Genomic DNA, 24,198 nt, shown 5'->3' with positions numbered 1-24,198 from the left:
TATCATAAAGAGCAAGGATGAGAAGGAAAAGAAGTAGGTCATTCATTCCTAAAGGGAAAGGTTCCCTTTGCTGCTTCAATTCAACTGTAGCAAAATTAGGAAATGTGGTTCGTTAGGGTTACTTTTGTGGATTTGAGAAAGGGGTGACAAGAGAAACAGAAAATTGTGATAGCATTGGAAAGAAGTTACAAAGTGTGCAGTTCCAGTTACACACTGTATAATTGGTTAAACAGTAGTTAATTCATGATCAATAATTACTTTTACTTAATGTCAACAATAAATTACAATTACCAAAGTCTATTTGATTCTGTAAGGTGCAATTCTACAATCTTGAAACATGGTGGCAACAGTGACTGAGCCCTAAACTGAAGAAGTCTAGACCAGGGGTAGGCAACCTACGGCCCGTGGGCTGGATCCGGCCTGGCGAGGCCTTGGGACTGGCCCCAGCCCAGTCCTGCCGCCGATTGCCGCTGGGGCCTTTGTGCTATCAGGAGGAGGTGGGCAAGCAGCGGGCAAGCGGCGGGCAAGCGGCAGGCAAGCGGCGGGCAAGCGGCGGGCAAGTGGCGGGCAAGGGGGAGCAATTGTCTACAAAAGCCTCAGAAACATGCATTTATATTAACGTTTTTTTAAAAATCAGCAAATTTTTTTTGCGTGTCCTCCATTATTTTTTTAAACAGTATCCTCCATGTGAAAATTCTGTCCTACATTTGTCCCGGTTTATTTATTTATATAATTTTTAAAATAAATTATTTAATTATTTATTTTCTGGCTTCGGCCCCCTAGTTGTCTGAGGGACAGCAACCCAGTCCCCAGGTCAAAAAGGTTGCCTACCCCTGGTCTAGACAGATTAATCAACACATGCATACAGCCACACAAACAAGGGGCCTGAACAGACAGGCCAAAATAAAGCTGCTTCAGGTCACTTTGGAGGTATGGTGTTTAAATGACACATGTTTCATAAGAGGCCAGCAGCTGTGGCAAAGCTGTGCTCCAGTCCTTAGGACTGGATTGTAGCTTTGGCGTGGCTTCCAGCCTCTTAGGACACATGCATCATTTAAACAGCATACCTCCAAAGTGACCCGAAGCAGCTTTATTTTGGCCTGTCTGTTCGGGTCCACATTTACATTCCAACTTTACTTACTTCATAATCACATTATAACTGAAGCACCCTGAAATGTTAAGATTCAAGAGAGATAAATCAAATATGATGATCTGACAGTGTTCTGTGTCTTCCGATAATGTCACTGCATTGGGAATGTAATCACAGCTAAATTGTTGAATTACATTTTCTCTCTACAATGAAGAAAACAAAATAAAATATTTTCACATATAGTGTGCTTTTCCTATTATGAATTTCAGAAATGCCTCTTTAGGCCTGGTGAGTCTTGTCCTTTTAGCAATCACTGTCAAAGTTGGCCAGGAAAACTAATGAAGCTGCAAGTTCTTCAAATATTCTCTTTCCACTGGCACTGCGTCATTTCCAAACATAGGTATATTCAGCTGCTTTGAAAGAAGCAAGATTCAATCCTGTGTTTCTTATATACCTTTACAGATCTCCGTGAGACATTTATTTGTAAAGGATACCTCATTTCCCTAGAGCCATGGCTTTGATGAAAAGTGCAAACACAATGAATTAGTCATACTAGGTCACATTAATCTTTAATCAGTGGAATGCCTAGTAGAACAACCTGATGCATGTTGACTTCGAACTGAGGCCAAGTGTGTTCAGTACAGTCTACTGCCAGGTAAGTAAATAAAAGATTGCCAAAGCTCAATTTAGTCGTAGCTAAACAGACAAGCGAGTTACGTCTAGGGCCATCTTTCCTTCTGACAGTATGCTTGCGATGGGAGGGCCTGCTGTACTATACGCCAGATGTATTTTGGCTTGGATGATTCTGTTTTAAATATTCAATGGTATTTCCACCTGTCAGTTGGGTTAAAAAAAACACCCTAAAATTAAATGCATAAAGCAAACAACAACAACCAAACACAAGAAGGGTCATGCTTTGATTTGGATTTCCTGCATGGCAGCATGGGGTTGGACTGGATGGCCCTTGCGGTCTCTTCCAACTCTATGATTCTATTATTCTAACACACCTCCCTCCAGTTTTGTTGGGTTGAGTTAGATTTTTGAGACCGCTTTAACTGTCCTGGCTCAGTGCTAGGGAATCCTGGGAATTGTAGTTCACTTGGCACCAGAGCTCACTCTTTGGCAGAGAAGGCTAAATGTTCCACAGAACTACAGCTCCCAGGATTCCCTAGCATTGAGCCAGAGCAGTTAAAACGGTGCCAAACTGGATTATTTCTGCAGTGCGGATGGCATTGTACACGGTGACCAGATGTCCTAACTCTGCAAAGGAGGGCAAGGCACCACAAAATGCAGGGCATTCAAAGGGGGAAAAAATGGAGGACATGACCCAATTAACAACAACAACAAAATGTTTTAAAATACTTTTTAAAATCATGCAGGCCTGGTTTTATTGGGGGATTGATTTAGATTGTTTTAACTTTGGATGTTTTAAATTTTGTATGTTGTAATTTTTTAATTATAACATTTTTGTAATTAAGTAATACAAGTAATTTTTAAATTACTGTTTTAATTGGACTATTTTAATTGTTTTATAGTGTTGTTTATAGGAATAGCGGTCTATAAATAAAACATATTATTGTGTGTGTGTATATATATGTGTGTGTGTGTGTGTGTGTGTGTGTGTGTGTGTATATTATTTTAATCCCTCTTTTCTCCCAAGTTTTGGGACCCAAGGCGGCTCACAATTTATATAGTGAGCCGCCTTGGGTCCCAACTTGGCAAAAAGGAGGTATAAAAATAATATAATATAAAATAAAATAAATGGGAGAAAAATAATATAATTGTGTGTGTGTGTGTATATATATATATTATATTTTACAATATAATATAAAATAATATATATTAAATATATATATTAAAATCCCTCAAAGAAGTATACATTCATGCTTCTGAGTCATGATGAAAATGGAGGACATTCTGAAAGGGGAAGCTGAAATGGAGGACACAGAATCATAGAGTTGGAAGAGACCACAAAGGGCATCCAGTCCAAACCCCATTCTGCCATGCAGGAAATCCCTGCAAGAGAAGGACCCTAGTCTGTCCCCTCCCTGACAGTGACAGAGCCACAGAAAGAAGGGCAACGGGTGAGCGTCGAAGGCTCTGAGCGCAACCAATAAGGGAGGAGAACCGTCTTGAGCGACACGGCCGCCGCCCAATGGCTTCCTCCGATATGAAGGGGCGGTCTCCCGGGAGCTGAAAGGTTGTCTTCTGATAGGCTGGTTGGGCCTAAGGCGCCCGTTCCGGAGGGTGCCATTTTGTAACCGGGCGGAAGAGTTCAATGCCTCTGGTTACCTCCTGCAGTGCTACTGCTGCTGCTTCTTGTTCTTCAATGCTGGGAGCTGGTCGAGAGAAAGAGGAGGAGGAGGAGGAGGAGAGTGAAGGTATGTGGCCCATGGCTGGGTTCTCTCCACTGCCTTCTCCTTCCATTGGTTACTACTTTTATCTCAATGGTCCCCAAAGCCTGTGCCCTTTGAGGGGATTTTGGACTCCAGCTCCCAGAATCCCAGGCTATTGGCCAGCATGGCTGAGGATTCTGGGAGTTGAAGTCCAAAAGCTGTTTTAAAGGGACCGCGGTTTGAGGACCGTTATATAGGCCTGTTACAGACTGCCAAAAATAAAGCTGCTTCAGGTCACTTTGGAGGTATGCTATTTAAATGATGCATGGGTCCTAAGAGTCCGGAGGTCGTGCCAAAGCCACACTCCATTCCTAAGCACTGGAGTGCAGCTTTGGTGCAGCTTCCGGATTCTTAGGATGCATGCATCATTTAAACAGCATACCTCCAAAGAGACCTGAAGCAGCTTTATTTTGGCAGTCTGTAACAGGCCATAATCTGCTTTCATTTCAATGGAGTGCATCCATACTGCAAGAACTAATAAGTAGGTTTAACACCGCTTTCACTGCCACAATCCTCTCCTGTGGGAATCCTGGGATCTGTAGTTCGTTGTGACACCACCAGGGGCTCTCTGGTAGAGAAAGGTGACTGCCTTTGGCAAACTACAGATCCCAGGCTCATGCTGCCAGCTTCTTCCTTTCTTTCTCCAAGATCTCTCTGCAGACAAATCAAGAGAGCTCTGGTGCCTCACCGAACTACAGATCCCCCCAAACTACAGATCCCAGGTTTCTGTAGGATAGAGTCGTGGCAATCAAAAGTGGTGTCAGCCCGCTTTAATCTTGCAGTGTGGATACACCTAGTAAGCATTCTCTCAGGGTGCCTCTACACTGTAGTAATAATGCAGTTTAAGCGCTGTAGGGAATACTGGGATTTGTAGTTTTGCAAGGTCTTTAGCCTTCTCTGCCAAAGAGTTATGATGGCGACTCATAAAACTACAGATCCCAGGGATCTGTAGGATGGAGCCGCGGCAGTTAAAGCGGGGTCGAACTGGATTATTTCTGCAGTGTGGATGCAGCCTTAGACACCATCTATGCTCATTTCTCCAAAGAGCAACAGCAGAAACAGTGATGATAAAAACAATATAATAATAATAGTAATAATAATAATAATATATTCCAGGCTGATAAAGTGAGACAGGCAGTTTCCTACTCTGAGGACCAAAACACTGCAGAAATAATCCAGTTTGAGACCGATTCCTGGGAATTGTAGTTTATTGTGGCACCAGAGCTCAATGGCCCAATGTTTCACAAAACTACAGTTCCCAGGATTCCCTATCATTGAGCCAGGGCAGTTAAAGCAGTCTCAAACTGGATTATTTCTGCAGTGTGTTTTGGTGCTGAGTTGGATGCATCAGCTGTTCATTTTAAGGCTTGCTCAATGTAGTAGAAATAATAATAATAATAATAATAATAATAATAATAATTCTACATCATGGAAATAATGCAGTTTGACCCCACTTTAACTGTCATGGCTCCTGCAGAATCCTGTGATTAGTAGTTTGGTGATGGACGCACAGCATTCTTTAGTGGAGAAGGCTGGAAACCTCGATAAAACTACAAATCCCAGGATTCCGTAAGATGGAGCTACAGCACTTAAAAGGGGGTGTCAAACTGCATTATTTCTACAGTGTAGAGGCACCCCTGCTTGACTTTCTGGGGTTTTTTTGGTGATGTCAGTTGCCTTCCATCCGTCCTACTCATGGCCACCCAGTGAATGAAACATTTCCAACGCTGCATCTGCACTGCAAAATTGATGCACTTTGAGCCCGCTTTAACCACTATAGCCCAGTGCTATGGAATTCTGGCATTTGTAGTTTTGTGAGATATTCGGCCTTCTTTGTCAATGGAGCACTGGGGCCACAACAAACTACACATCCAAAGATCCCATAGGATGGAGCCATTGCAGTTAAATTGGTGACAAATTGCGTTAATTGTGCAATACGGCAGCAGTGAATATGACCTCTGCATATCCTCCACTGCTCTGCTTGTAGATTCAGACCCATGGCCTCCTTCGTTCAATCTAACCATCTGGTCTTTGGGGAGTTTATCACATGGGAGGATTTTCTCTTAATTTTGAATGAAAAGAAAGTGGGATCAGAACGCATTCACATGAATTAGCTAGTTCAGTGTATTTACGTGAATTCAAATTGCGTTTGAACTGACTTCCCATTGCTTGAAAATAGCTTGCCATTGCCTGAAATTGCGTGTGGTAGTCTATCACGCAATAACGCGAAACCCCATGATTGCATTCGGACTGACTTCTCATTGCCTGAAATTACATTTGGTAGTCTATCACGCTGACGCAATAACATTAAACCCTATGATTGTGTTCAGATTGCCATTGGATTATACTTCCAATTTCCCTTGTCTGATAAACTCTTTTTCTACTGTCTTCTACCTTTCCTAGCATTATTGTCTTTTCCAATGAGTCCTGCCGTCTCATGAAGTGGGCAAAGTATAACAGCCTCAATTTAATCATCTTGGCTTCCAGGAAGATTTCTGGCTTGATCTGTTCTAGGATCCATTTGTTTGTCTTTGGCCTCCCATAGGATCCTGAGCACTCTTCTCTAGTATGCTGTTATTATGTGCCTCCAAGTCATTTGTGACTTAAAGTGAAGTCAAAACCTATCATAGGATTTTCTTGGCAATTTTCTTCATTGCCATTGCCTTCCTCTGAGTGGGTTTCCATGGTTGAGCAGGGTTTTGGTCACCTTGCCTTCAGGGAGATTTCTGGCTTGGTCTTTTCAAGGACCCATTTGTTAGTCCTTTTGGCCATCATTAGTATCCTCAGCACTCTTCTCCAGCACCATATTTCAAATGAGTCAATTCCTCCTCTCCCCCGCCCCCTAATCTTCTTTCTTCACTGTCCAGCTCTCACATCCATACCTAGTAATAGGGAATACAGTGGCTTGCTTGGACAATCCTAACTTTAGTGTTCAGTTGTATATCTTTGCCCTTAAGGATCTTATGTAGTTCTTCCATAGTTGTAGTCACCTTCTCTACCTTTACATCCTAAATACAGCAAGGTATGGTCCAGTCAGCATGAAAGGGAGGAGAAGGGGTTTATTTATTTTTTTCTTCTGCTTTTTTCATCCTTTGATGATTTGGCCATAAAACTGTATGGGAATTCAGGGGGAAGCAAAGGCAGCAAAACAGGTTGCTGTAGACAAGAGTTTCTTTCAAGTGTTTTGTACAGTCCTGGGGCATCTTAAGGCTTAACAAAACTTGCCCTCCTTTCAAGGTTTAAGACTGGATGCAGCTGTTGGGAGGGGGGCAAAATGCAGGCATTGCCCTCCAATAAACCTTCCCCCTCATGAAATTTTATTTCCGTTCCAAAATTTAAAGCACTGTCAAGAATGAACCACTGATACTCATGGATATCTAGACCATTTACAATTGGTATGTTCCCATTCCCTGTTTTCTTTAGGTGCCCAAACTGTATTTCTAAATGCTCGAGTGAAGTTTTAGGCCATCGTGATGCTAGAAATCTGGGGACCGAAGGGAAAATTGTATTTGAGAGGGATTTTGTATTTGAGAGGGAAGTGTCCACATTTGCCTTCCCTTTGCCCTGTCTCCCTTAAAGTTACACTTCTGAATCAGTTGCAAGAAAGGAAATTCCAGCTGAGCATTAGGAGGAATGTCTTGGTAATAGGAAACATTCAACAGTTGGTGGTAGGATTTCTTTCCTTGGTGTTTCTTAAGCAAAGGTTGGATGGCTGCCTCTCAAGGATGCTACAGAGTCCTGCACTGGCACAGATTGGACTACATGACCCATGGAGCCCTTCCAACTCCATGTTTCAATGAAATATATTGGTTTCATGCCCCATATAACCCATTTCACTGGGTAGACTGATGAAGTGTGTGATGAAATGGGCTGTAATCCACAAAGTCTTGGGTCATAATATATTTCTTGGTCTTTAAGATGCCACAGGATTCTTTGATGGTGTTGCTACAATCACTAACGTAGGTACACCTTTTGAAACAGTGCAGTCTTATTCCCAAAGGGTAAAGGTGTATCCCATATCATGCCAATATTCTTCTCCCACTCAAGACAAAATGCCATATATTAAATATTTGCATTTATTTATTCATTAGGTCTTTTTAAAATGTGGATTGGGAATGGGGTGATAATGGGATCCTAGCAGTGTGTATGTATATACCCATGTGCCAAACTGAATCCTTTCTTCTACTACTACTCTCCTGCAGATATTTCCTTTGTCTGAAGGTGCTGTTTGTTTTAGGGGACAGAAATTCTCCTGTAGTGTCAGTGAAGGGTTTGTCTGTCCTCAGTCAATTACTAACTTCAGACTGCAGCAGTAATTAATAAGTTACATTGCCATCCCACATTTGCTGTTACTGCATAATTAATAGAAAATCAAATTGATTGATCAGATATGAATGTCTCATTTTCCTTGACAAAACTCTCTATCTGTGACATTTTGCATTTGGAAGAATGCGGTTGGGTGGCCTTTCAAGAAATGGGTGTTTTCAGGATATGGGAAGGAAAAGTTGAACTGAGACTCATCAAAGTAAATAGAAAATGCTATTTGCATGTAGGTGATCTTGTAACTTGTTGCTTTTATTTAGGCATATTGACTACTCCAATCATTTAGGCGGGATACAAACCGCCGCTTTGCGGCGTTCCCCCGCCGGCGCCATTTGCTCCGCGAGGGAGCCGTAGCAGCCAAACCGCGCAGATCCTGCGCAGAGCAAAAAAGAAGCTCCATTTCGGAGCTTCTTTTTGCGGTGCCTCTATGACGTCACGAGGCGCCGCTGGCGCATTCGCGACGTCATAGGTGCCGCGACACGTCTGGACGCTATGCGTCCAGTACGTAAAGATGGCGGCACCCATGTGGAAGGGGCGCCGCCATCTTGTACGTATTGTATACGTACTAGGGTTAGGGGGGTGCGGAAGCACCGCCCCTTCCTAACCCTAGTACGTATACAATACGTACTATATGGCGGTTTGTATCCCGCCTTAAATAAAGAAGACCATTTGCCGCTCCTAGGTTATGGAACGACCTGCCGGAGGAGATCTGTCACATTACCACCCTAGAATAGGGTTGTCATAACCTGGCTGCACCCGTGTATTTCCCGATTTTAGGGGCCCCGGGCCCCTCCTGGCACGGGTGCAGCCCAAAAACCAGGACCCCCCCCCTGGTTGCAGCCGAGTTGCTGCGGCCTGCAGGGCCTCGCTGCCCTCCTCCTCCTCCTCGGGGAGGCGGGGAGGAAGAGGAGGACAGCGAGGCCTGCCTGGGGTGGAGGAGGCGCCTCCCCGCACACCCGCACCACCCTCCTCCTCCGCCCCCTCACCCCCAGGCTTCGCGCCCGCCTGCAGCATAGAGGAGGCAAAGTCGGACGGAGCCAGCGCCTCTTGCAAGCGGGCGCGCGGGGAGGAGGAGAAGAGGGGGCGGAGGAGGCGGGGGAAGGTGGTGCGGCCACGTGGGGAGGGTGGCGCGCCCGCACGCAATAGGCGCTGGCTCCGTCCGCCTTTGCCTCCCCGCGCGGCCGCAACCACTCACCTCCTCCTCCTCTGCCCCCTCTTCCCCAGGCCGCGCGACTGCGTGGAGGAGGCGAAGCTGGAAGTGGTTCGCCTCCTGTGCGCAGCCGCGTGCCACCCTCCTCCTCCGCCCCGTCCGCCCCAGCCCCCAGGCGAATGGAGGAGGGGGAGAAGGAGAAGGAGGAGGTGGAGGAGTAGGGGGAGGAAAAGGAGGAGGGGAAGGAGGTGGTGAGTGAGTGGCCAGAGAGGCCTCAAGGTGGGGTTTTTTTTGGGGGGGGGTGCTTTTAATGCTAACGAGTCTCCCTTACTTTGACACTGATAGTGTGGTGGTGATGATGATGATGAAGATATGAGTGGGTCAGCTTGAGAGGCATGCACGCACGGTTTCAGAAGCCGAGAGAGTGTGACTTTCCAAAGTGCCTTTTCTGTGTGTTTTTGGTTCTGAGGCATGGTGAATGTAAATTGCTGTGATTTTTACAAACTCATGCGCAGTGAAGATAAACCAAAGTCCCTTGACACACACTTCTGAGAAGTACACTTGGTGGAAGAACGGTGAAACCACCTTGACATGTTCAATATGCATAGCCATGTTAAACCATGCTAAGTGTTAAACCCAAGGGGTTTGGTTATGGAATAAGCCTCTGATGCAAGAGGCCATGTTCAGTAAAGCCATGTGAAATGCCCAAATGTGCTGTCGTGTGTGTTTTGGAATGGAGGTCGGGGGTGTTTTGCCAGAAAGGGAAGTCCATTTCTGACATCTGTCTAGAAATAATGCCCAAATGTCCTCCATTTTGATCATGCCTAAGAAACAGGCATTTATATTAACATTTTTTTTTAAAATCAATTTTTTGTGTGTCCTCCATTTTTAAAAAATGTGTCCTACATTAGAAAAATTGTCCTACATTTGTCCTACATTTGTCCCGGTTTGGAGGTCTTTACTTATGGCAACCCTACCCTAGAAGCCTTTTAAAAGGCTGTTAAGACGGATCTCTTCCAGCAGGCCTTTCCAGATTAGCCTCCCCTTCACTGATACTGATAATCCCTGTCTATCCCAAGAAAGATAGTTGTCTAGCTTCTAATTACCTTTAATTTTAACTAATTTTTATTTTTTCTTTCTTAATTAGTATTTTATATTGTTATTGTTCTTAGTTTGCAATTTTCTTTTATGATTGGGAGGGGGGTTGGGGTAGGGGTATTATTTAGAAATGTGGATTTTAATTGTATACTGTATTTTATTGTATATTGTATTCCAAACAAGATTATTGTTATTCTTGTTTGTTGTAACCCAGCTCGATCTGTAGATAGAGGCAGGCTATAGATGAAATGTATTACTATTATTATTATTATTATTATTAAATTGTATTGTGGCAGACATCACTCTGTTTTTGTCTTAGCCGGTCGCTTCGCTGGTTTTGCCAGTATTACAATAAGACGGTTGGTGAAACTGCCTGTATAATTATTGTGGAACATGCAACAATATATCACTGTTACAGCTAAAGCAGTGTGAAGCTATTCAGTGGCAAGACAGGAGACTTCTGGAAGCTCCATGTAATCTTTCCAAAGAAAGTGGGCTATGCGCTGTTAACCTCCTGGTCTTCTGCCCCTTGGTACATAAAGGAGCTGAGGATTTTCTCACTTTGGTTATAAAGAAACACATACTGGACTGTTTTTTTAAAGCCTGAATATTTACATTTTATCAACTTCTTAATATCTTCAGCAGCAAGTATGAAGGAAGAATCCAAAGTTCCAGTACACGAAGAGTTCACTTACGTTTGTGGAGCAGCTACTCAGGTCTTAAAGTGTGGCCCTTGGAAAGACCTTTCCAAACATGAAAGTAACCCAAGACTATTATTTCTAGTTATTCCTGGTAAGTTTTGTGGATTTCCGTTTGTTTAATGTACTGGTACGTTTTCTCTTGATGGGGCAAATTTTGAAAAGTGACGCCTAGTCTCAAGATAAAACTGAACAGAAACTAGGGGTGCATCCACATTGGACAATTATAATGGTCTGATTTCACTTTAACTGCCATGGAATCCTGGGATTTATAGTCAGATGAGGGACTAGGATTTTTTGGTGTGTTCCTTGAACAACAGCATTAGAGAGGTCTCTGGTAGAAAAGTGTTTGGTATCTCACAAAACCAGAGATCCCAGTTTTCCATAGGATGGAGCCAGTATGAAACTAATATAACTATGTAGTGTGGCTATACCCTAGGAGGAAGAAGATGTGGGTATGAAATAGGTTGGGCAAAGTTCAGTTCCAAGTCCTTTTATGTGGCAACTCCAGTACTCCCAATAATTAAAGAAAAACTCCACACAATTGATATTCTGCTTTATCATTGAAGGTCACTATAACAATGTCAATGGAGGGCTAGTAGTGCTGTAGTAGCCAATGTGTTTATGTATGTGTTTTATGTCTTCCAGTAGTTTCCAGGTTAGGGCGATTCTAAGGCAAACCTATCACAGGTTTTTCTTGGCAAGATTTGTTCAGAGAGCATGTGCCATTGCCTTCCTCTGAAGCTGAGATACCATATAGTCAATTTATTTCCTTTTAATTCAATATTATATTAAACTAAACCCAATGAAGCATGTTTAAGCTTCCCATACACAGTACTACAATATTAAGTCAATTTAGGTACATTTAAGGTTTGTTTATGTGGAAATGTAGATTTAAAAATAAACAAGTATGAATGGAAGATTCTGTTTAACAATAAGTTGGGTGATTTTATTACAATAATTAATTTAAGCTACTTTTAAGATCTGTTTTACAGAGAGGAAAATTTAATTAAATAAACACACACTTAGGAGCTTATTCCTTGGTTTATTAATTCAGCTTACCTCTCCTGGTTTAAATTTTAGTTCGGGCTGCATTCTGATCTTATCAAAAAGTTTTTGCGGAATACAGGAGTGTTCCTTGCAGCTCTTTTCGGATCCGGGGGTTTTCCGGCTTAAGAAAATGGCTGCTGGAGCGCTCCTGCAAGCAGAGATGCACCCGGGCTGTATTCGGGTGGCAAATTCGGTGGCAAAAAGCTTCTGATAAAATCAGGATGCAGCCCAAATTGAAAGTTAAACCAGGAGAGGTAAGATGAATTAATAAGCCAAGCAATAAACTCCTTACACAAAGCAAACAAAACAGTATAGCCTCTCAAGCAATTGGTCAAATGAAAAAGTGACTCCATCACCTCCAGCCAGCTCTGCAGCCGTTGCATATAGTAAGTTAGACTCACTTGGGCTTATATAATTTAGTTAGCTAGTTTACATATGTGCTACTTTCCCACAGCAGACAGTCCAAACAAATGACAAATGCTAACCTGTTGAAATATATTATGATTAGGATACTGCATCATCACGTAGTTACAACAACGGACTTCTGTCATCACAGCTACATTTCCTGATTCAACCTCTCCCCAAAGCCACTGTAGAAGCCAGGCAGCCGCACCAACTGAAAGTGTTCCAAAACATTGAAGGTCAGGCTGCTGATATTGACGCATCCAGCCCCCTCCCACCAATAAGGCACACTGAAAAAAGCGGTGGCATCATGACTGTAAATCTGAATTGCAATATTTGCAAAGTCATAGGTCTGTCTTAAGACATTAAAAATGCTGAACAGAGCATTGGCCTGCATTTGAAAAGGTACATATTATCTTGCTTCTCAAGTTCATGAGAGTATCTCAAAAGCTTTTGCTTCAGGGTTTATTTGTTTTTATTAGTCACAATTTGCCATGTTGTTCACATGTGATAACTATGAAGGTTTCTTAAATGTAGTTTCTGTGAAACAAATTATTGATGTTGTCATATGCCTTCAAGTCTTTTCCTACTTATGATGACCCTCAGGCAAACCTAGGGTTTCTTTGGCAAGATTTGTTCAGAAGAGGCTTGCCATTGCCTTCTCTTGAGGCTGAGAGCAATTGACTTCCCCAGGGTCACTCAGTGGATTTCATTGCCGAGCTGAGAATTGAACCACTATGCAACACTGGCTCCTAGCATTTGCTGAATATGCAATGGATAAAAGTCATTGGAGACATATGCAAGCCTCATTCCACCATCCTCATGCATGTGTGGATGGTGAGAGGAGGCTTGTATAATACAACCCCCTTCTCTTACTTCTAGTTGCACCTTCATGTGTTCAGGCAAAGATCTGAATATGACTAGCTGAAAACCTTATTCATTACACTGGCTTACTTTTATAAGTCAAAGTTCAGATTAACTATAGTTTACTATTATATATGAATCCTAAACAGTGGTTAATTAAAATCAGAGACTAAGGGGCGGAACAGATGGCCAGGTAAGGGGCAGTGGCTCTATGCCGCCCCTGGCAGTGCTAGGTTGGGGACACGGCAACCGCACACCACGCCCAAGCTGGTGTAAAAAGGAGCTGTGAAATGCGGCTCCTATTTGTGCCATACAAAGGGCGTCATAAGCACTGCGGCATGCACCATGATGATGCCCCTTGTGTGCAGCGCTGTTTGGGCACTGTGCACAAGGGACATCATCATTGCACACACTGTCTGGACAGGTGTGTGCCAAGATGGCGGCCCACAGGCGGCAGTAGGGCTCACAGCATGTGAACGCTCAGCCCTACTGCAGCCCTAGTTCAGGTGCAGGCTGGCATAAACTGCTGGTCTGTATACCCTCTGTATACCCTCAGGCTGTATACCCTCAGTCTCATAGGATATTGCCAGAGGGGGCAAAAGTGAGCAGTATAGTGATGCACTTTATTTGCATCACAGTGAGCCAGGGGTGGGAGTCATGTGGTCCTGCTTTGGGACTGCCGTCCCAGCAGACCTAGCCAACATAGCCAATAGAAGGGAATGCTGGGGGTTGCAATTCAACATTCTCCAGAGTGCCACATGATTCTCATCTGCGTTTTAAGCCATAATTTATTGTGATGTTTGACTGTGGCAGATGACTTGTTGTCAAATAATGGAAGTAATTTGTAGTCAAGGAAACTTTAGTTTTTGAAGGTTCTTCAGGTTTGCATCCTTTGGCTGAAAAACTGGAGGAGAAGCTCTTAGTGATGGGACCAGGTGGATCTGTTGTTCTTGGCCCTTGCACTATAAAGAGGAGTTATTACAAGCCATACAAGATATAATGAAGAGAACAGGACAATCGTGCTTTCTAACTGTGGCAGATGTGCCAGAAGATGGTGCTGTTTTAAAGATAAGTACATACTGTTATATTTTCCACTTTGTTTCGATGAGCTTGTTTTTTCCTACAATTGTCTGTTAGTCTCTGTTTACTTTTTGTGGCATAAAAGGTAACTGCAGCATGTACACTAAAACAAACTACTCTTTCTATTTTTTTGTGCAATTTGATACTTAATATACCTAAGAACAGACCTTTGAACATTGCTCTGCATCTTACCACACCCTTCCAGCAATGGAAAGCCTTGCCCTTATTCTTGCATCACTTTATGAAATTTGATAGACATAATTTAAGATAGGACTTTGACTTGCAAGAAGACAGAGCAGAATGTTCTCCTATCCTCTAGCTGCCCACTCTTGCAAGTATGAAATCAGATTGTTAAACTGTCTTTGAAAGACAAATAATAATTTTCATGACCTTTACAGTGAGGAAGTGAAGGAAGAGGGAAACAAATAGCTTCTTCCAGAGGACTGTATGAATGGGTTCAGTCGTTCCAAGGGTCCTATGCTGGAGAAAGGAAGGCTATACATTAAAATAAAATGAAATTTAAAATAAGAATAAATTACAATTTTTTATTTGGATTTTTTTTCCAAGAGTGCCTTTTATCCCAGAATTCTTGTAAATCTAGCTTGTTCTACGTTCATGCACCACCAGTCTCATAAAAGTTTGATACAGTCGGTGCCTAACTACAGAAGATTTCCACAAGACTCAAAAGAGCAGGTGGGCATGTAGGCAGACCAAGTAACCATTGGAGGCATGAGAGAACTTAGAAGTGAAAGATGAAAACTAAACACATATTGATTTAGTAGTGGGTGAGAAGGGCTTTCTGTCACAAACTGACACAAGGGAGAGATCCCAGTATCCCTTAGAAACTCAGTGCCCTATCATCTATTATCTCTCATATAACTGAGCTTGCACGTACTATTAGTTTTTTGTGGAATTTTTGGTGCTCTGAGACTGACATTTTGCCAACAGCTATGGCTGGCATCTTGGCTGGTGAAACATCAGGAATAAACTCTTCTAGAACATGGTCTCATGGCCTGAAAAAACCCCACAAAAAGCTATGGATGCTTTCGACTTTACCTTGCACTTACTGTTTGCCATTGATGAAAGACACGTTCCACACTAGAGTGAATGATGTGGCTTATCTAATCTTCAGTGTCTTCTGGAGTTTCACTTGAGTGAACACACGTCTGATTTAAAGAGACTAAAATGTTTCTTCTGAAGTGCTGGTTGCAGTTTATTACTCAACATGTTACTCTCTTGTAGAAATGCATATTCACATTTTAGGAAATGCCATGTTGCCTATCTGTTGTTTTGAAATATGCTAATCTGGGTAGAAGCTTTTTGAAGTAGGTATCATTCATTAATAAACGTTGTTTCCACAACTGATTATAGTACTTCTGTCTGAGCGATAACATAATTTCAGCTACTTGACTTTTCTCAAATGATATCCCCTCATGTAGTCTTAAGTGTGCATAGAACACAAAGGGAAAAAACAGACGGCCCTGAAAGTCCGCCTCTGCAACGGCTTGGGAGCATGGCGTTTAGATGTGCCATGCCCCCAAGCTAGACAGATTTAGCTTTGGCATGTAGCGTTCAGACGTCACTCGTCCCAGAGCTAGCGAAAAATGGCTTTTTTCCGCTCTTATTTGGGGTGGAAGCTGGCCGGATTGGGGCCATGGCGTGTGGTTACTGCAGCCCTAATCTGAGTGTCACATGTCGCATAAATCCATGCTTCCACCCAAGAGTTCATTTTGTCCTTTTGACAACTCTGTCAGTTATATTAACCAAAAAAGACTTATGCTATATTTAGGTACCATAGTACAGTTTTCCCTTTACAGTTGGCCTTCCATATCCACAGATTTTTTTATCCATGGATTCAACCCTCTACAGCTCGAAAATATTTTTTAAAAATATAAATTCCAAAAAGAAATCTTGATTTTGCCATTTTATATAAGGGACACCATTTTACTATGCCATTGACCTGAGCATCCGCATATTTTTGGTATCCATGGGGGGTGCTGGAACCAAACCCTAGTGGATACCAAAGGCTCACTGTATGTTCTTTAACTGTGTCAGAGTCGAAAATCCTGTATGCATAGCCTTCAACAGTTCTCAACAGGTCTATCATGGATCGCATGTACATTTCTTAGCCCTGCCCATTTGTTGTTTCTAGCGAGTCGGTCTGTGTTCTCAGGAGGTCTCCATATGTGAGAACACTGTTGTATTCTGTACATGCTCCCTTTAAATCCTTTTGACATCTGTGGGGACTGGCTTCCTCCTATTAGCATAAAGGAGCTGGAAGTTGCTGTTTTGGTGGTTGATTTGTTGCCAAAGACAGATTAACTTTCCTCAAGCAAGGAAGTTCCAATTTTTTTTATTCAAATCCAAATTCCTAGCTTCATGAGAAGAAAAGACTGTTGAAAACTTTCCCATTAAAAATTACAGCTTCCTGTGTGGTCTCCAGAATTTCCTTAGAATTATACTTTTAACTATTTTAAAATACATTGAACACTGGTTTTGTTTTAAATTCAATTAATCTTGAAACATATTACAGCAGTGTTTAAATCCCAAAGTTATGGTGCTTCCCTTGGAGGGGGGAGGTGGATTCCTACAACAATTTCTTTATCTAAATTCATATTTAAAAACAATAACAAAGTAAACCCAAAACCTTTCCATAAGCCATTGGTGCTTTTGCAGGTTCTCGGTATAGGCTCTTTATATCTTCTGCCAGTACATTGAATTTTGGAGCTAAATTCTTACCACTTCAGAATGAAAAATAAAAGACACAAATTTGTCACGGATCTGTTCTGTAAGCAGTATAACTTTGTGATCCTCTCATTTTAATAATCTGTTACCCTATTTAACATAAAGAGATATAAGGGAATGCTGTGGCACCTTTGAGGCTGCGAAAAATAAATAATCTGATGATTTGGTTTGGAGTCTATGAAAGTTTATGCTGGAAATTTCTTTTTCTCTGTCACAAAGATGCTACAGTATTCCCTCATATCTTTTTATGCTGAATCAGGCTAAATGGCTTTATCTTTGAATCCAGTTGAACATATGTCATCTTTGCCTCATCTGTCTTCATCAACTGACTTTGCTAAAGCTTTCTTAAGACATTAGTAGGTAGCTCCTTTGCTCTGCCACAGAGATACCAAATATTAAAACCAATGCAAGGACACCAGATCCCATCTGATCTTGAAAGCTAAACAGGGCCAGCCCATGTTAGTACCTGGAGGGAGACTGCCAATGAATACCAGGTGTTACAGGCTATATTTCAGAAGAAGAAACTGGCAAAACCACCTCAGTATTCCTTGACTAAGAAAAGCCTATGAGAGCAGTTCCCAAACTGTGCTCCGAAGAGCCCTTAGGGCTCCGTGTGCACTTCCCAGGTACTCCACGGCTGCTCCAGGAAAATGAAAGAAATAAAAATTGAATGAAATTAAAGAATAAGAAACAAAAATTAACACTACTCCTAAACATCATTAACTTGTAAGACATAGGGTGGGCTTCTTAGGGGCGCCACCATAGAAACTGATTCTAAAAAGGGCTCTGCAAGTCAAAAAGGATGGGAACCCCTGCCCTGTGAAAATCATTGGTAGACTAATTTTCTATATGCTAATGTGTGCAGGAATGATATATGCAAATTTATGGAAAAAGGAGAGATACCGACAGCCACAGACTGGCTAACAAAGCTGTATGAAATGGCTGAATTAGAGAAAATGATATGTTGAATCACAGAAAAAACAGAAGAATTTGTTTTAAAAGACTGGCATGTTTTATATGAATATAGCAAAAAATGCTGGGGGGATGTTATTGTTATACTTCCTTAAGAACAGAAAACTTTAGATCTGTAAATGAGAAAAGAAAATGGAAATAAATGGAAATAAATAGTAATTTGAATATTAGTTATAAACAAGTAGACACATACAAATTACCTAAGTTTGCTGTATAGTGTTAAATTAAGGTATAGTTTGATTATTTAGACAATGATAGAATTGCATATAAATATTCAGAGAAAGATGGTTGAACTAAATTCACTAAAAGCAAGACCTGTTAGGAAGGAAGTCAATATTTATATCATTTTGTATTTTTGTTATTGTAGTTACATGTACAAATCAGCTTGCTACAATATGAAAATTTTGTTTTGTTTTGCCTGTCTACCATTGTGTGTTTGTCAGTCTAATTGTTTTGTCAATATTGTTGTTGTGGGTAGGAATATGAAAATATATGTTGTTTTTATCATTGAATTTGATATATAATATTTCTAATAACAACAAGAACAACAATAATATTTATAGCCCACCTCTCCCTGGAGGATCGGGGCGGGTTACAATCAAAATAAAACATAGTAAAATAATAACACAAGGATATCATAGGGTTGCCATATGTCAACAGGTAACTCGAAGTCTCTCACACACAACCCCCTGCTTGTTGGGGCACTACATGTGTGTAAACATACATGTGCATGTGATTGCAAAAGATGTGGGCCATAATGCAGGCAATGGTTTTACAAAACACACATAGCTCTCGTCATTTTTTACTTTTGAGTAGGGAACTAACCAACTGTCATGCAATGAATGCCTGAAACATATTTAGTTGTGCAACTGGGGGATTACAGTGATATATTTTTAAAATAATGCTGAAAGTGTACAGGTTCTTGGCCTGAATCGAATGAAGGGTAATGGATAATGGAAGAGCTTCATCCCTTGGCAGAGAGAAAGAAAGGGTGTTGCACATAAAACCAGAAGCTCTTTCTAAGACTTACTCATGAAAAAGGGAAAATAAGTTTCTTCACATAGGCTCATTATGGCAGTCTTTTTTCTAATCTACAAAGCTGTTATTTCCAAGAGCTAGTGTAGAGGCTAAGAGAATAAAGTATGAACCAGTAAGGCCCATGTCTTATTCTTTTCTCTGTTATAAACTCCACTAGGTCAGCAGTTCTTAACCTGTCATCCACAGACCCATGGGGGTTCAGTGAACGTTTGTTATCCTTTGTGGTTTGGTTCCAGGAGCCTCCGTGGATAACAAAATCTGTGGATGCTGAAGTCCCATTAGATACAGCGGCATAGTAAAATGGTCTCCCTTATATAAAATAGCAAAATCAAGCTTTACTTTTTGGAGTTTGTATATATTTTTGAATATTTTCAGTCTGTTGAATCCATGGATAAAGAATCCATGGGTATGGAAAGACGACTATACTCAGCATTTACTACTTCTGCATGCAGTGAGAACGTGGAAGTGAATTATACTGAGTGGCTGAGAAAAAGCACATTGTATTTCTTTCTTCTGTGCATGCATCCAGAAGCTGCCTTCATAGGTCCACTGGACTCTGGTGTTGTCCACATTGTGCCACCACATTCTCGAAACATCTATTGCTTCCTAGAATTCTCTAGCTGCACCAATAATGTTCTTGAAGACATTCATGTATAAAAGGAAGATAGTATCCATGGGAAGAGAGAGTTGCAGTCAGTCAGAGTGTGTAGTGTTCCAACAGACTTCGGAATGATAACTGTGGATTACTAAAAATAATCATGTTTCTTTGATTTCTGTGAATAAAAACATCTGGTTATTGTCAAGTAAAGTAACATTTTTGCTGAGCCTCAGGATGAATCACTGGCTGAATCTGAAATATGAAAGTATTGATGATGTTCATGAGAGTGAATCCTGTTCAAAGTAAAATGAAGCTTCGTCTGGTCATCCTAAAAAGTGCTGCCATTAGGAAAGAGCATCTGTTGATTGGCTTCATGTGTACAGACTCAGAAGATGAGCAACTACCACATTGTGTAATGTTACAATATGTTGTCCATTGAGGCCATGAAAGTACCAAAATTGTGAAGACCTCTTGATACTAAGAACATGTTACAAAGAACATCAGTTTTTTCAAAAATAAGGAGCAGGAAAGTACAGTAATGGTAAAAAAAAAATAACCACAACTGGGTGTAGCAATGAAAATACACTAAGAGCCTCTTTTGAAGTTTCTTAGATAATAGCAAAAACTAGGGCGTCATCCCCACTACAGAATAAACCAGTTCGCAAACCAGTTCGAAGTGGATTAAATGGTCCTTGTTTGCACTTGTGCCGAATCATGGGAGTGGTTTGATGAGGGGTCCGGCGCTAGACCCATTTAAACCACTTCTTCCAGATCCGCTAAATCCCCCGTATCTTTTGCAATAAATCGATTTCAACACAAGTGTGAATGGAATGCGTATTGAAATCAGTTCCCTCTGGTGCAATTGTCCGCCCACCTCTTCAACCTCCTCCTCCCTGGGTGAAGCACCATTTTTGGGCTGCCACTCTGCTCCCACTCTTTACAGCCACTCCTCTGTTATTTTTTAAAAAACTTTTGAAACTTTTGGAGAACTTTTCCCCATCTCATGGTCCTTTGAGTTTACCTGCCCTTTCCTTTGCCGGCTGGCACTTTTGGTTTGCTTGTTTTTTCCCAACAACGGATGCGACAGAGCATGTCACCAAATGTGGGTGAAAAAGTTGATGCAATTGCCATGATTGTCAGGAGAGAAAGAAGCCGTGGAAGAGGGTCCTTTTTGAATCGATTCATTGGTAAATATGAGTGAGAAGTGGGCTAATTTGCAACAGGGAAATTCTATTGGCTCAAATGTAGTGTGAACAATGTGCCAGTGTCGAACTGAACCATCAGTTTGGATCACAAATTGTAAGTGAGAATGGGGCCTAGGAAACCACACACAATAGCTGAATACTCAAATCCACAAAAGTCAAAACCACAAATGTGGAGGTTGACTGTATTTTCAAAGGCCAATTGTTCATCACCTCATTAGTACAGCTGAAGAAGTATTTAATGATTAAACCAGCTTATAACATGGAATCAGCACAGATGGGGTATGAGCAATGTCTGGAAAGTTTACTGGACTTGTAGCACAGATTAAGGAAATCATACTGTCAATGACTTGGGTACCATTGCCACATATATAGGGAACCTCTATTTGTTGAGAAGATACCAGAAAAAAACTAAAACAGACCTTAAATGAATTGGTCAAAATTGTCAATTATATATATATATACAGTATTTAAAAAGCAAACCATTGAATTCAAGACTTTTTAAAAAGCTTTGCAAAGATATGAACAGTACACACCATCAACGTTGGCTGTCACGACATTTGAAAGACGAAGTTTGCAGCATAGTTTTCATTAATATATTCCTATTCCTAATGCAAGCAAAAATTGGATTAAAGATCCATTTTCAGTTAATGTGTTTGAACTAGAAGGGCTCACAGCAGCAGAGGAAGAGAAGCTCACAGAAATAACCATGGATATTGATCTAAAACTGCATTTCAAGCTACAATCCCTTCTAGATTTCTGGGCTCATTTACAAGCAGATTTTCCTGGAACTATAGAAGAATGCTATGAAAGTATGGATGGCTTTTGTAATGACAAAATAGTGTGAAAAATAAGTCTCAGCACTCATTTATTTTAAAAATAAGTATAGAAACAATTTAAAAAATCTAAAGTCTGAAAAGAGTCTGAATTCAGAATGCACGTTTCAGTTATTAAGACTGATATAACAAGGCTTGTAAGTGAAATGCAGCATTAGGCTTCTCATTAATTAATTAATTAGTTAACAAACAATATTAGGTCATGTTTCAGGTATTATTATCAGGTCCAGGTATTATTATTGTTATTGTTATTATTTTGTATGGACTCATTCCAATAAAAATATTATAATAGGAATGTGTGCATTTACTTATTTCTACCTTTTCTCCATATCTGAAGTCCCTTGATGAGCAGCTTTAATTAAATATTTGATGCACTTTAGGGTCTGAAAGCTTGAGCTAAGCATTGGTGATCCATGGCAACAAAATGTATTTAAAGGGAGTCAGTGGTGAAGAAACCACTATGTGGTATAGTGGTTTGAGCATTGGACTATGTCTTTGAAGAGTAGGGGTCAAATCCTGCTCAGCTACGGGTGACCTTGGGCAAGACACATGCTCTCAGCCTCAGAGGATGACAATGGCAAACCCCCTATGAAGAAACGTGCCAAGAAAACCCTGTGATAGATTTGCCATAAGTCAGAAATGACTTGAAAACACACAACACAGCATGGTGAAAAAAAGGTTAAGAACCACTGTTCTAGGTGGGTTGAGAAACACTCCACTGTTCATTCTGCATGAATTATAATATTGGCTTACCATGCTTTATGAACTGCCGAGATTGTGCGTGTGTGTGTTGCACTTTTAACATTGTAAAATACAATATAAATAGGCTTGTTCAAAGAATTAAAACAGGGTTGGGCAAAGGGCAGCCCCCAAAGTTGTTTTTGTGACCCCTTCAGGGTTCCCCACAGGTCAAAATAATATTTTCCAATTTCTTTTCTCTGTAATACCCTTCAAATAATATATTGATCTGCTGAGGATTTGTGGGGATATTTCCACCAGTTTTAGACCTCTCCCCACCCCCAGATCTTTCCTGGGTCCAAAATGAATTCAGATACAGAATATGTCTGTAGAATAATGTTCACTATCCATCTTTTCTAGACAACATTTGTTTAAACACTGGACTTCACTGTTGTGTGTGTCCCTTTGGTGGGGTGTGTGTGTGTGTGCCTGTTATAAGTTATTCTTTGGACAGTTTGGATTGCTTAAATGAAAAACAAAAGACATCTATAAGAAATCCAGCAAGCATTTTAAGGGTGATTTACTTTATGTTTTAATTTGGCTACAGTGAAAAAATATTTGACAAAGAAATATGAGTTAGGTAGAAGTATAAAACTCTTAGGCTGACATCCTGCTGACATCCTGTTAGTGACATGTGCATGAGTAACTGGTGTTATGCATGAGGGATTAATTATTAATTATTCACCTATAATCACCATTAATTATTGGCACAACAAATATATTCTGCTCACAGTGACAGAAGCATAGTTGTGCATGCAGTAATGTTGTGCATTGTGGTTCCACACTGAATCTGTACATTGTGTATTTGGCTATTGTACAGTGGCACTCAGTTGTTCACATGTGTTGTGCAGTGTTGCTACTCAGCATGGATTTCTATAGTGCTGGCACAGCATTTCTCTGCGTCCAGATATTTATGACATTCTGAGCTGATGTTGAATGGCAGCCTGAGGGTGCATCTGTACTGTAGAAATAATGCAGTTTGACACCACTTTAACTGCCATGGCTCCATACTACAGAATCCTGTTATCTATAGTTTTGCAAGGCACTAGCACTCTTTGCCAAAGAAAGCTAAAGAACTCGTAAAACTACAAATCCCAGGAGTCCATAGGATGGAGCTACAGCACTTAAAGTTGTGTCAACTTTATTTCTACAGTGTAGATGCAGCCTGCATCAGCAATTATGTCTTTTTTTCAGTCTTTCAACCATAATTTCTTAACTTACTACATATAGACTTATAAGACTTTCCTGTTTTTCAGGTAACCCAGGATTGGTTTACTATTACCGGACATTCATTCAGACTTTGTACTCTGGCCTGAAACAGCAGTATCCAGTTTGGGTTGTAAGTCATGCTGGACACTGTAAAGTCCCTTATGGCATGAAAATGACAGAAGGTACTGTGAGCTGAAATATTTTCACTTTGTATTATTAGTACTCAGTAGTATGGATATTAGTAAAATTATTTGGCATTGATTAATGCTTAGCTGTGAAGGACAGATAGTTCATACTTACATTTTTCCTCAGTAGTAGTAGTAGTAATCCAAAATCCACATAACAGTGTTATCTTTATTGGGCCAACTAAAAAAGGACGAAATACTTCATGAAAGATTTCAAAGCTCTGCTGGCTTCTTCATCGGGTAAAGGTGTTTAAAATCATACAGAAGCAGAAGCCATATGGCAAAATAATAATAATACGTAAATAACCCAGACAAGGGGTTCAGGTCCTTGTTTAACCTTACTTCTCGTGTCTCATCTTGTTAATCCACGGTAGGTCATCAGTTTTAAGGAACTTTGTCTGTTGAACCATTTGTGTGGATGTTTAAGTTAACATGTGGAAGGACTAACATGGGGAGTGAGAGCTGAACGAAACTATCTAGTTTCATTTCATTTAAGAGCATACTACTTGTGTATGTGTCAGGTA

The 24,198-nt window shown here is 41.0% G+C and overlaps 1 protein-coding gene across 3 annotated transcripts in view; it reads left to right on the top strand.

Moving 5' to 3' along the window:
• Window positions 1-1,656: 1,656 nt before the first annotated feature.
• Window positions 1,657-24,198, top strand: part of LOC149305232 (lipid droplet-associated hydrolase-like) — a 113,570-nt gene continuing 91,028 nt past the window's right edge. For all 3 annotated transcript variants that reach the window (XM_089477695.1, XM_089477696.1, XM_089477694.1), the window contains exons 1-3: window positions 1,657-1,745; window positions 10,700-10,849; window positions 23,537-23,671. In XM_089477695.1, coding sequence (XP_089333821.1) covers window positions 10,708-10,849; window positions 23,537-23,671 — 277 coding nt within the window. In that variant the 5' untranslated portion in view covers window positions 1,657-1,745; window positions 10,700-10,707. The remainder of the gene's footprint in view (window positions 1,746-10,699; window positions 10,850-23,536; window positions 23,672-24,198) is intronic.

The sequence above is a fragment of the Sceloporus occidentalis genome, unplaced genomic scaffold (genome assembly GCF_023333645.1).
Source record: "Sceloporus occidentalis isolate IW3139 unplaced genomic scaffold, rSceOcc1.0.p SCAF_12, whole genome shotgun sequence".
Taxonomy (NCBI): Eukaryota; Metazoa; Chordata; class Lepidosauria; order Squamata; family Phrynosomatidae; genus Sceloporus; species Sceloporus occidentalis.
This window is presented reverse-complemented; position numbering and strand designations above follow the sequence as displayed.